The following is a 12774-nucleotide window of genomic DNA, read 5'->3' as shown; positions in this document are numbered from 1 at the left end:
TCCTTAACATGTACTCACAATTTGATCAAAAACGCTCCCCTTTCTTTTTCTAGTTCTAAGCCATTAAGTAATTTTGCTTGTTGACAGCTGGAACAAAATATACTAATTTCTAAAACAGAGGAGCATGAAAAATATATTTTAATATTTGCCATCCTCGCTTTTCATTCAGAATGGTTTCATACAAGTGTAGATATGTTTCAGTGTCCAATCAAGTCCAATACTAAGATCTAAACATGGCTGCATGAAGGATCTAGAGAAGAAAGGCAGTTGAGAATTATGTAAGCAGGAGAGAAGTAAAGAGGGTGTTCCATAGATGGGCCAATAAAAAGATTTCTGGGAGTTCGTCAACAGTAATTAATTTCAAGTATCCTCTCCAGGAGGACCTTGGGTCTTTACTAAAAAGTGGTATGGTTATTTCCCTGAGGTCTCAGAAAAGTACAATGAGGTGGTCCATAAGAGAGAAGCAAGCTATTAGTAGATTGAAAGATTTAAAAACAACACCTTGAACTGTAGTTATATGCAGATAGAAACAACTGTATTATGCAAAATGTATATATATTTGCATTAGCAGACAGCTGAGCAAGTTACAAGCTGAATGTTACACCAGATTACACTTGCAAAGGATTATTTTATCATAGCCAAAATTACAATAATATATTGGCCCAACCTAGAAAATATAAGGCAAAGAGAACTGTAGAGACTTGCACTACCCGCGCTTTTCTGTGTCCTTCTGGCTACAACCACCACCACATGCCCCACATACACGAACTGAGAACAAGCAGCATGAGTGTACTGAAAATGTCTTAAAACACTAAGTTACTCTTCTACAATGGTTAAATAACTGGAAGGAGCCAAAGCTTTGCTTATTCTTCACAAGTATTTCTGCTGTACCAAATGCCAGCGCCATCATTCTATCAGTCTGATGTGTATACTCTCTAGCTGTACCCAAAAAAACAAATAAACCAGCGCTTTTATTAGTAACTTACAGTACATAAATTCCAGTACAAACTTGTAAAGGAATTTCTCCTGGGGGAAAAACATAATTAGTTTTAGAGTTTTCCAGAATAGTAGAGGGTTGTTGGGTTTTTCACATGTTTCAGGCACACACAGAATACTAAACATCTATATTTGTAAGTTCCAAAATATTTTCAACAAGTCTCTGTAAAAAATGGGGCGCTTTTTTTGTGTTAGAGGATGCCTGTTTATCATACATTTTCTTGTCCACTAACAGCATCTATCCAGACACAAGGCCACGTTAAAATTACTTCAGTCATGCATTAATCATAGTTGATGAAAGACTTTAGGCAAGTATTCAGTTTTAATAAAAACTCTTGAAAGTTACTATCCACATAAAGAAATATCTTGGAAAGTTTCACCCTAAAAGCAAACCAGAAACCCAATAATTAATAAAGAAATTATACCATCTTAAGTTTTAAATAACACTGACCAGATGGTTTAATCTAAGGGTCTATATAAGCCAAAAATAGCAGATTAAAAAATGCAGGAGAAACGGGAGTGTGATAGGAAAGTCTACTGTTTCAGGATTTGAACATTCTACATAGCAAGGCTATTCTAAAATATACAGAAGTTAGAAAGGATGAGGATCTGGTGTCCTCAAATGTGGAAGGTAAAGAGTAGCTTTTTTTTAAATAAAATTAATCAAGCTTCTTATTTACCTTTAAATATTTTGCAAGTTTCTGAATTCCCCAGTATTCTGATGGCAAATCAGTGTTTCCTTCCTGATGACGTAAGGGGTGTTCTTCATCTTCCTCAGTCTCTGAGGAACTTTCACTAACATCTTCAAACCTGCCTGATGTTTTACTAAAAATAAACAAACAGCATTGCCCATTTTAAACAGCAATAAACTAATAGGAACAATCACATTTTAAACAAGTATGACAACACTGCCTAAGAACAGAAATATTAGAAAATATTAGAAAAATATAACTGACATTGCCAAATACTAAGTATGGTGATAATTAATGTAGATACATAAAATAAAAATCAAAAAATGGAAGGAAGAAAATTAGTAACTCATACCATTTTGAAGCTCGTTGTATTTTAACAGATTCAGAAGAAATGCCACTGGATTTCTTTTTGATTTTCAGAGAGACAGTACTGCTGCTCCCTTCTTGTTCTGTATCTTTTTTTGTAGCACTGTCACTAAAATATTTGGGTTTAGTAAAAAAAAAAAAAAATTATATACATACAACCAAAAAGCTACAGTTGGACGCATTATGTCAGTACATATGAGCTTATGAACGTATATAATAAACTCCATTAAACGAAAAGTATGCTGTGTCTTAAGTGACTGATTTTGCTTTATTAAAACAGTGGAATATTAGAAAAAAAATTCTTCCATCAATGTCTCTGGTTACTTTTTGAACTTATATAAACAAATGGCCTCTGCTATCCTGTGGGAAAGAATTTTAGAGCTCAGCCATGTGTTGTATGAAGAAGTCTCTCTCTTTGTTCTGAACTGGCTCATTTTCATTTGATGCCCTTTCTTTTTGTATTAGAGCAGAGAGTGACTATCTGTTCCCTATTTACCATCTCCAGTCATGATTTTTTTCTATGTGTCTTATTGTCTCCCAGTCATCGTTTTTCCAGTTCTGGACTGCCTAGTTCTACACACTGAGTTGTTCCATAGCTTTAATAGGGTTGGATACAATACATCTTGCTTTCCTCATATTCAAAGAAGACTGCTGCTTTTTTGTCCCTGATTTACAACATTGTGGAAACAAAATGTCCTTTTGAGTCTGGGCTGCTCATACTATCACAGTCACAACAATAAAAGAGAATACTAGTCATGGTTACAGCTAATTTCATTACATAGAGTCATAGAATGGTTTGGGATGGAAGGGACCTTAAAGATCATCTAGTTCCAACCCCCCTGCTGTGGGCAGGGACACCTTCCACTAGACCAGGTTGCTCAAAGCCTCATCCAGCCTGTCCTTGGGCACTTCCAGGGATGGGGCATCCACCACTTCTTTGGGCAACCTGTTCCAGTGCCTCACCACCCTCTCCGTGAAGAACTTCTTCCTGATGTCTAATCTAAACCTCCCCACTTTCAATTTAAACCTGTTACCCCTTGTCCTGTCACTACAGACCCTTGTAAAAAGTCCCCCCCCAGTTTCCATGTAGGCCCCTTCAGGTACTGGAAGGTCTCCCCGGAGCCTTCTCTTCTCCAGGCTGAACAAGCCCAACTCTCTCAGCTTTTCTTTATATCAGAGGTGCTCCAGCCCTCTGACCATCTTCGTGGCCTCCTCTGGAGTTGTTCCAACCGGTCGATACCCTTCTTATGTGGACGGCTCCAGAGCCTTCTAAACACTAACGGTGACTGTGGATAAATATAAGCTCTTGTCTCTGGAAAACCACATTTTTTAAACTGGTGACAGTAGGTCACATCAAAAATCTCTAAAAATGTTTCTTGCAACATGTCAAGTTAGCAGACTTGAGAAAATACTTTTTCTTGTAGGATGGTAATCAAAACCTTTCCTTCAGATATTCTTCTTCCTCCATGAACAACGAACTGGGAAAACACGAAATCAGAACAGAGTTCTGATTTCAGAAGACAAATCCAACAATAGTCAATATATGTATACTCTGGTTTTGGGTGTCCAAACTTTGAGATAACTTCATTAGTGAAGACTGTTGCTAAACTGAACTATAAGTGCCTCATATAATCATTAAAAATTGGTAGTATAAGTAAAAGTCAACCTGATTTTCCATCCTGGATTTCTTTTGCCTCCCCCAGAAAGTGTGCTTTAGATTAGATTGTCTGCTCTGTCTTGCTTTAAATGGCATTTTACACCAAAATAATGATAATATCACAGTTCTGGAGAACTGGACTGCAGATGGTTGCAAGATATTTCCCTGCCCTCCTGTGGAAATGACATAATATCATCAAAGTTGTTGCATGACAGAGAAAACCGAGAAATCTCTTTGCTAGTCCTTAATCTCTTCTTAGAAATTAACATGTAGTAAATTTTGTGTTGTTCCTTCTAACTGAACATAATCATGTAAATCTGTAACATGCAGTCCAATCATTAGCACAGTTTAGAGACATCTAAAGGAAAAATCAATTATAAATACTTATCTGTGGGAAGCAGAAAGCCTGGTATTCTTCCCCTTCATAGATGATTCTAATTTCTTCTTGTCAATGGATATCCTCCTTGCTGCAGTACTTTTCACTTTCTCACATACATTCTTTTCTGTAAAATCATAAAGGTTCTGGGATTGGCCAGAGACCTTAGCATCAACTACTTCCATACGCTGATAATTCCTCTCATATGTCGGTTCTTTGAAAAAATCATATTCCTAATAAAAGGAGACATGGTTTGTCAGTCATATTGTCATACGAATAATGCATATTAAAACAATAACTTATAAGCACAGTTCCAGGATACTGTGCTTAAAAAAATGTATGTATTAAATGTAGAATTAGATTATAAGGATAAAATCAGATTGCTTTTAAAAGAACGAAACATTAATCTGGAAAGTAGCTGTTACCGTGTGCAAATGAAAGTTTTTTAAATAAATTAACAAGTTAAATTTGGAACTTCCTAAACATACTTGAATATTGGGTGTTATTCCATTTCTAATACGTTAAATAATTTGTGACACAAGCACTATTATACCCCTTAATTCCAAAAGAGTTTTAAGATACAGAATTGCAAGGTCAGTCATTCTGCTTCCAATGGATCATTTTCATTTAAAAATATTTCCCTGCATAAAGGATTTATTAAAAATTCCCACCAAAATATAATGAACATAAAACTGAAAATAGACTATGACAAACTGCTAGACTTCAGTTCCAAGTAATTTAATTTGCTATAGTTTAGAATTAATATAAACACATTCCATTTCAGTTTTTTCATCTTCTGTCTCTCAGCGCAAAACACTGTTGAACAAGTCACATACAAGACTGGACATGAGTAGCACCTATGAATCCTTCAGCTGTCTATGTCTAGTACCATGGCTGATCAGAAATATCCAGAAGAGAAAGGACTCTTGTCAACTCTCATTCTTCCTTGGAACATATTCAAGTTTTACAGGAAAGACAGCATACGATCATTACTTATTATTATTACTGCAGCTGTCACTACCAGATAGGTGAAGACATTACATATCTGATTCAAGGCAGTTTTAAGGAGACTGTCACAGTATGTTCTGTTTTCGACTAGGTCATGATGTCAATCAGCTGTCCCAGGCTTGCTGACCCAACTGCCTAATCATAAAGTAACTCATGCTAATTCTTTCCTTCTGAAAAGGTACTCTAGACAGGACGATTTAACACATGATAAACTAGACAAATCACAGGGAAATTGATGCTGTAGCTTGACCAGCTAAGCACATGTTAAAAAGTATGCTTCCTACAGCAATTCTAAATGTTAGCTTAACCAAGGCCAAGAAGATGATATAAAAGTTAATTGGGTTTGCAATGTATGTGCACATAATGAGCTTTGTGAAGTTCTCCTCTCCTCAGAAAATAAATCAAGACTATTTCCAGTCACAATTTATTTCATGAAGGCAACCTTGGAAATACAGCTTTTGTCTGCTTTTCAGAGTTCTAGAGCAGAGCAGATGTTCCCTCAAATACAAATGTTCTGCAGCTCAACAGTATTAACTAGTTTATATTCTAGTTTTAGAACACAGAATGAACTAAACTAAACACAGAATGTACTTCAGCAAGGCAATATGGTATGATATCCCTAAATCATTAAAATGGTATATTTAACACTCTTCAGCATTAACTTATTTACACAATCAGGGAATACTGAGTAAGCTATTTACATGACAACTGAAAGAAAATAGGATAAATTCTACTTATTTACTCACATTTAATAAGTATATACACATGTGTTGAATAGCTACAGTATCTTTATAAGCGCAGAAAACCAGTAAAGAAAGGTATATTCTCCCCATTACAGATATTAACATTAGTCCATATTAATGTTTAGGATTAGAACTGTAAAAAAATCTTAAAATCTTACCATATTTTACCTTTCTTGACCATCAAATGAAGCCAAATCACTTTGAAAATACATTAACCCAGAAATTATGTCTAAAAACATTTATACATTGTCACATTTATGAAATGTAAACTAATATGTAGATATAACATTAAAAAATACTTGCCTATGGGATAAATAAAACACAATTTGGAACTTACTGCACTTTCAGAGCAACTTATAAATTTGATTCCATTACTGTAATATAAACTACCATATTTATGTCTACAAGTTGAAATGCTATGTTCTTTCAGAACTGTCAAATATTTAAAAAAAAAAAAAGAAAAAAATCAGCCCTACATCCCAGATAATCAGAATTAAAGGATAAGAAAATTTCCCTGTCAATGCCTTCCTTCTTGTAATAATTAAAATTGTATGAAAATAACCACAATAAAACTTTTGACAGGTTTTAGCTTGTAATGAGTTTTACCACCAAGTCATTTATCTGTTATAAACACAATAGAAATCTGAAAAGGAGTTTTTATGAGGAATGACGAAACAATTAAAATGGCAGTGCACTCTGTGATTCTAGCTAATACAGAGCTCTAAATAAAAGCCAAAACACTTGCATTTTACAATGGGTGAAGCAATGCATAGTGTGTAAGCTGATGCTTAATTCGTGGTGCTCATATTTAAATCAGGCAGTTCTCATTAAAAAAAAAAAAGTTGGGCTATTATTTATGTTTGGGTTAAAAACAATGAAGATAAAAATTTAAGTGTTTCTAATCACAGAAAAATATTGTCATAAAAAGTTGACATTTTCCATAAGGATATCGTATTTTTGTGCTTTAACATTTCCAGTGCTCCGCTAAAGTTTTCATGCAAAATTAGAAACTGACCTCAGATGTTGCATCAAACCTCATAATAAGGTATGATAGAATGATACATAAATTGTGTATCATTTGCTATTTACAGAAGGAACATATTTAGTTGAATCTCAAACAAAGCCAAAGAAAAATAGATGCATTTCAGTCTTTAAAATTCTTCACCTAGTCACAGATTCACCTTCAATAAGAACACAAGTGTTCAGCCAGGCATATAATGCAATTCTTACCAATGTACAATGTATGTTTGTAGGAAGCAGAACATACACCCAGCATCAGTAAATACATACCTGTTTAGCCATATTTTCTGCAAATCTAGGTGATCTGTCCCTTAAAAATGTGACAATATCTTTATACACATCACTTTTTCTTTCATAGTCAATGTCATCTTTACCCTTCAGCTGACCCTTAAAAAAAAAAGAATAAATTTAAAATTATTGATAGTATTTCCTTACACAGGTCATTTAATCTGCATCATAAAATTGTGCAAAAGACCACAGAGGTCATACTGTAATGAATTACGTACAGAAGGCTCATGCTCAGCAGTCCATCAGACTTCAATAATGCTTTGTAAAGATACATGGATCATCTCCACGGATCCCAACAGATAATCAGGATCTTACATAGAATTCTGCAGTAATTACTACCTGTTAATTGTACTGTGTGTAGTTCCACTGAAAAGAATTTATGGTTTATGGCAAACAACCAAGTAAATACAAGCTTCCTGTGCAGTATGGCACAGGAAGGATCTAAAAGGATCAGAAAATAATGTGACCTGATCAGCCTAAGCTTTATGAGCTCCACACAATAAAAATGTGCTAAATCAAAATTTCCCTGTGTTTTTTAACTCTTAGGAAATCAATTTGGGTAGTTACACCTGACGAATCTCTCTCTTCAAAAATGAATGTAAGAGCTCTGGTCACTACTTCACAGACATAAGGAATTAATATTCCTAAATAAAACCTGTTTGTAAGAAAGAGGTAAGCAAAATGAAAAGTAGAAGAAAAGAGATAAATACTTTTGAAAAAGCTTCCACTGAAAGGAGAAAGAACTGCTTACGATTTATAAGAAGACAAAAGCAAGCTATATTAGCCAAACACAATATTACACCTCAGATACAGAGGAACTAGGCACTAGAAAGGCATCTAGTCCCACAGTAGCTTTAAATAGGAATACTGTGATAGGGCACTAACAGTTTAACAACTAACCAAGCACAGCTGGCAAAAAGTGCAGAATACACACCTAGCATAAAAATGACAGAAAAAGTACTCAAACCATATGGGAAAACTAGCATACATTTATTACTGAGTCTTCTCCTTCTGTACCAATAAACTAACTCTGCGGGTCTTACAGCCTTCAACACTGCAACCCTAAATCTGATGGATTTTTGATTTTAGCACATAAAAATATGCATTACTCCACGGAATCCTCTATTATTACTTACTCCATTTAAAAACACTCCTGCTGTGCTGCAAGTGATATACAAAGGATCAGTGTCATGCGGTTTGACGACTAAATAACAAATTTCTCCATGCACTTGTCTCCAGGGAGGAGCTCGGCATCCATTAGAGAACGTGTAATCTGTAAGCAATTAGCATGAAAGTTTTCATCCAGTTTTAAAACATTTTCAATAGTTATGCTTGATGATCAATGTAACATGTACACAAACAAAACTCAGAAAACAGTATCATACTCTTAAGATTTCCTACTCAGTTAGGAGTTAATCACGTAAAGCTCTGTGACCCGTGGCCTGATCCAACTAGGAGCTGAAACTGCGCTTAGCAGTTTTCAGGATCAGGGACTCAGTTTGCTTCCTCTGCTTCCACTGAAGAAATTCATACGATTGGAGATTACTTCCCTAACTAAAGGCTGAAGAGCAGCATTCCATATCCAGAAATATTTTATTTTACTCTATAACTTTAAAGGAGAAATAAACATTTTAAATTCATTACTGAAATTAATTTAGCAGGTTTCACACAGAAGTCAATTACTTTAATAAGGATATATATAAATGTGAGATATGATCAGATCTGGACCTGATGTATATTCCAGTGATTCCAGCACAGTATCTTCTCCTTTCCCAGAGAAATTCTTGAGAAGATTCACTTCATTATTTACAGCAGCTGGATTTAGTCTTACATCTCTGCAATCAACAGAAAATGGTCTAAGATATATTCATCAAAAGGATGTGCTCAGAGAAATGAAAAGAGAATATTATATGATTTTTTTTCCTTATATGTTGAGTCTTAATAGTAGCAACAAAAGTCGGGAAATGGTCATCTTCTATTGTTGTTCTCAATTTTATCTTTGGTTTAGTGAAATTTTAGTTCCATAGGTTATATGAAGTACTTATAACTACAAAACAGACTCAATTTAATACTTAATATGCTTCCATGAAGAAATAAACATTTCCTTGAAAATATTTAGCTGTAACTTTGTTGTTTATACAAATGACTTCAATTTGCTACCAAAACACATGCCATAAAAAAAAAAAAACACTCGCAGGCACGCACTTACACACCCACACCTAGAGAAAAAAGCGTTTTTTCAATAACTTAGTGAACAGTTATTTCAATAAATTTCTTTATGTCGCCCCAAAAGCACATGCTGTGGGTTGAAACCAATCTGATTTAACAATAAAACAAAAACATGCACTGGCTGACATGCTTAGCTTCCATCTGAAACGCACTTACTGTGAAATGTGTTTCAAAGAACTATTAAGCAGTTGCAAATCCAGCTGCTGAAGAAGATGACTGATTTTCATTTTCATCTCTGTTTCAGGGTCATCATCTTCTTTCACTTTGCCAAGTAAACGCAACACGGACATGTCTTCTCCTTCAACGGTCCCATATTCAGGGCCAAGAATTTTCACTATAGGATCTCTGTTAGCTGTAAATATGAAACAGCATCATACAATGTGATACTGTGTTAAAAATGATTAGGTAAGACAAACATTTTTAATTGCAAATGCAGAATAATTTTTGTGCTATTAATTTACAATAAGAACTTTAATAATGTGCATAGTTATCTGTCAAACCTTACAATATGATGTATTCTCTCATATGCCTCTTGCAATATGAAATACACTTTGGGAAGTATGAAAACATTGAGAACAAAAAGAAATTTTTCATAACAAACATAACTGCTTTTCACAACAAAAATTAAGATGCATTGAACCAAAAGGTGAATATTAAACACTCCCCTTCATCAACAGTCCCCCTTCCAGAGAATACGCCTGGCTGATCACCAAAACAGGAAATCAATGGGTTTAACTCACTGAAAATGGATCATTTTGGAAATATGATTTATTGTTAAAGAACATCTCTAAAGTTTTCTAGCAGCATTCCCAACGGCCCCATGACTTTCTCAGCTATGCCAGCTGTTCTTTTTGGTAATCAGTGACATAACCGCGTGTCGATGTGTTTTACAAAACATTTTTCTTTGCTCCTACAAATGAAGTCCCACACATCTGTGAACACGTCTGTGTGACACCCTGTCCGTATTATTCTTCCCTATTATTCATGGTTGATCACTGTCCGTGACTGGACTCTGGGTTAGATGGATCCAAAGTCTGACCCAGTATGAGCATTTAAATTTTAGTACTGCAGATGCAATTTCTACTAATATTAGCAGAGAATATTATTGCTCTCTTCTACCTCCAGTGAAAGGAGGATATCCAGTTTATCAAGGGTCTTCTTGTCAGTTTGGAAATCTAGGACTTGAATATGACACAGTAAAAGTACTTGTACCTATATTTTAAAAACTATTGTGAGAAGGACCTGAAAGTGCCCACTGCGAACCTTGTGCAGGTAAGAATGTCTTAAGCATGTAAGTTTTTCTTTGGCTATTTTTAAAGGGTGTAACTTTTAAAAAGAGGATTAAGCTACAAACGCAGGAAAAACTTCTATTAGCCTCCAATAAGACATTCTTTTTCAGAAATTTATACCAACTGCCTGTTGCAATAGCTGGGGTATTACTCAAAATACATGATTTTGTATGAGATTCAACAGTTTTATTTTAACTTTATTCTAGATTTCTCTGTTATTGATTTCTGTAAAAATAAAGGAAGAAATAGAAACATCATGAAGTTCTGGATTAGCAACTTTAGCCACCTTCATGAATTAACACCTTCTCATATACTTAAAATGAAGGCATGCCTGCCTTTCTTCACATTTCATAAACATGATTTGAAGGAGAAGATATACTTTTTAAGAGAGAGGAAATATAAAAAAAAAAAAGAAGAAACGAAACCTTCAAGGCATGCCTGTGCTTCCTTTAACTTTTTTTCCATAGCAATTTGTAGCACACTGGACAGCTGGTCGAAACTGCGAACTCTGAGAGTTGAAGCTGTGAGGAGAAGCAATGGTTGGCCATCTTTACTTTTGGCTTCAGACTGAACAGTGTCTCCACTAGAAAAAATAAATTATACCTTTTTAAAATAAGAACTTTAATAAACAGCAAATACAGAAAATTTTAGAGATTAGTCTTGAATGTTATGCAAGCTCCACACGATAAAGCACATACAATTACTTTAAACTGTATTTCAGAAAACTTCTGAGGTAAGTCAATTTATTCACTACAAATCATCATGTGGATATGCCCAAAGAAGGCTGTGACCCCATGGAGAGCCTGCACTGGAGTAGGATCCTGGTGGGACCTGTGACCCTGTGGACTGCCCGTGGGAAGGACTCACGCTGGAGAAGTTCGTGGAGGACTGTCTCCTGTGGGTGGGACCTCATGCTGGAGCAGTGGAAGCATGTCAGGAGGAAGGAGCATCAGAGACAATGTAATTGGTAAATTGGTAAAAACAGTAATTGGTAAATGATCACTCCGTCCTTATCTCATCCCATGAGCTCTTCCATTGTGTCTTCTTCCTGTTCTGCTGAGGGGAGTGACAGGGGAGCTCCGTGGGCATCTGGTGCCCAGCGAAGGTCAACCCACCACACAGGAAGACACTCCTAACACTAACAGAAGTCACGGGGTTAATCGCTGCTAGATGCATGTTGTTAAAAGTCTTAGAAGTAGGCAAGTTGTATAAATCACTAACGAAACAGGTCTGTTACACAACAAAGATAGGATACTCTCAAACTTTCAAAAAACCCTACAAATTTTAACCCAAAATTTTCACTACATATGAGTAAAAAACCCCACCCATTTCAGCTTCTCAAATAACATTAAGGCTTTCTTTATGCTAATGGCACACAGTTTTGCTTCAGAGTTCACCTTCAACATTTCAAACGACACTGCAATTCAGACTTACTTGATCTCATAACCCTCTCCAAATACTGAACAGCCCAGTTGCGTTTTCCACTCAAGGGGCTCTCTGAAGACAAACGCCGCTTCCTGAGGATGTCTACTGCTGAAGTCCTCTGCAAACTTAATAATGTGATTTAAAAGAGATTCATTCAAAGGGGTGATTTCAAGCGTTCCAGTTCCAGACCCAGCAGCAGCCCACTGCGTCGCTCTTGCCAAGGCAGCTCCCATGGTCTCGGCTGGTATCAAAGGCAAACACCTGAGCAAAGAAACACCAGCAAAGACAAAACTGAGCCCTCAAATTACAAATGCAATACCCTCTTGATGCCATAGTTTGAAACAAACCTACCACTTTAACTCATTTAAATCCCCAAAGTAGGGAAGGGGGAAAACTAAGAGAACTCAAGTATTTTTACAAACAGGGAAACATGGTAAAACCACCATTATTTACATCTGGATTAATTAATTCCTGGCGCCATTAGCAACTCGGGGTGCTGACAGCATTAGGTCTCTGTTATGGCTGTAACAAAAGGCTCTCGGGTTCTTGTAAAGTTGATGCCGCTGTTAAAAACCGTGAGTGCAGCGGGACAGACACATACAAACCCCAAAAGTGACAGCCCCCGAGGCATTTTCTTTAAATAGGGGAAAGAGGGGTATCAGGCCCGGCCGTGAAGTCGAGAGCC

General features: G+C 35.9%; 1 protein-coding gene across 1 annotated transcript in view; it reads right to left on the bottom strand.

The window, feature by feature from the left end:
- Window positions 1–12343, bottom strand: part of ARMC4 (armadillo repeat containing 4) — a gene marked incomplete at its 3' end in the record, with an annotated part of 57235 nt that extends 44892 nt beyond the window's left edge. The window contains exons 1-9 of the mRNA XM_010153945.1: window positions 12099–12343; window positions 11090–11247; window positions 9532–9727; window positions 8875–8981; window positions 8283–8419; window positions 7129–7245; window positions 4207–4320; window positions 3494–3561; window positions 1677–1821 (exon numbers count right to left, since the gene is read on the bottom strand). Of these exons, the coding sequence (XP_010152247.1) occupies window positions 1677–1821; window positions 3494–3561; window positions 4207–4320; window positions 7129–7245; window positions 8283–8419; window positions 8875–8981; window positions 9532–9727; window positions 11090–11247; window positions 12099–12322 (1266 nt within the window). The remainder of the gene's footprint in view (window positions 1–1676; window positions 1822–3493; window positions 3562–4206; window positions 4321–7128; window positions 7246–8282; window positions 8420–8874; window positions 8982–9531; window positions 9728–11089; window positions 11248–12098) is intronic.
- Window positions 12344–12774: the final 431 nt, after the last annotated feature.

This window comes from Eurypyga helias, unplaced genomic scaffold (genome assembly GCF_000690775.1).
Source record: "Eurypyga helias isolate BGI_N326 unplaced genomic scaffold, ASM69077v1 scaffold11136, whole genome shotgun sequence".
NCBI classification, from domain to species: domain Eukaryota; kingdom Metazoa; phylum Chordata; class Aves; order Eurypygiformes; family Eurypygidae; genus Eurypyga; species Eurypyga helias.
This window is presented reverse-complemented; position numbering and strand designations above follow the sequence as displayed.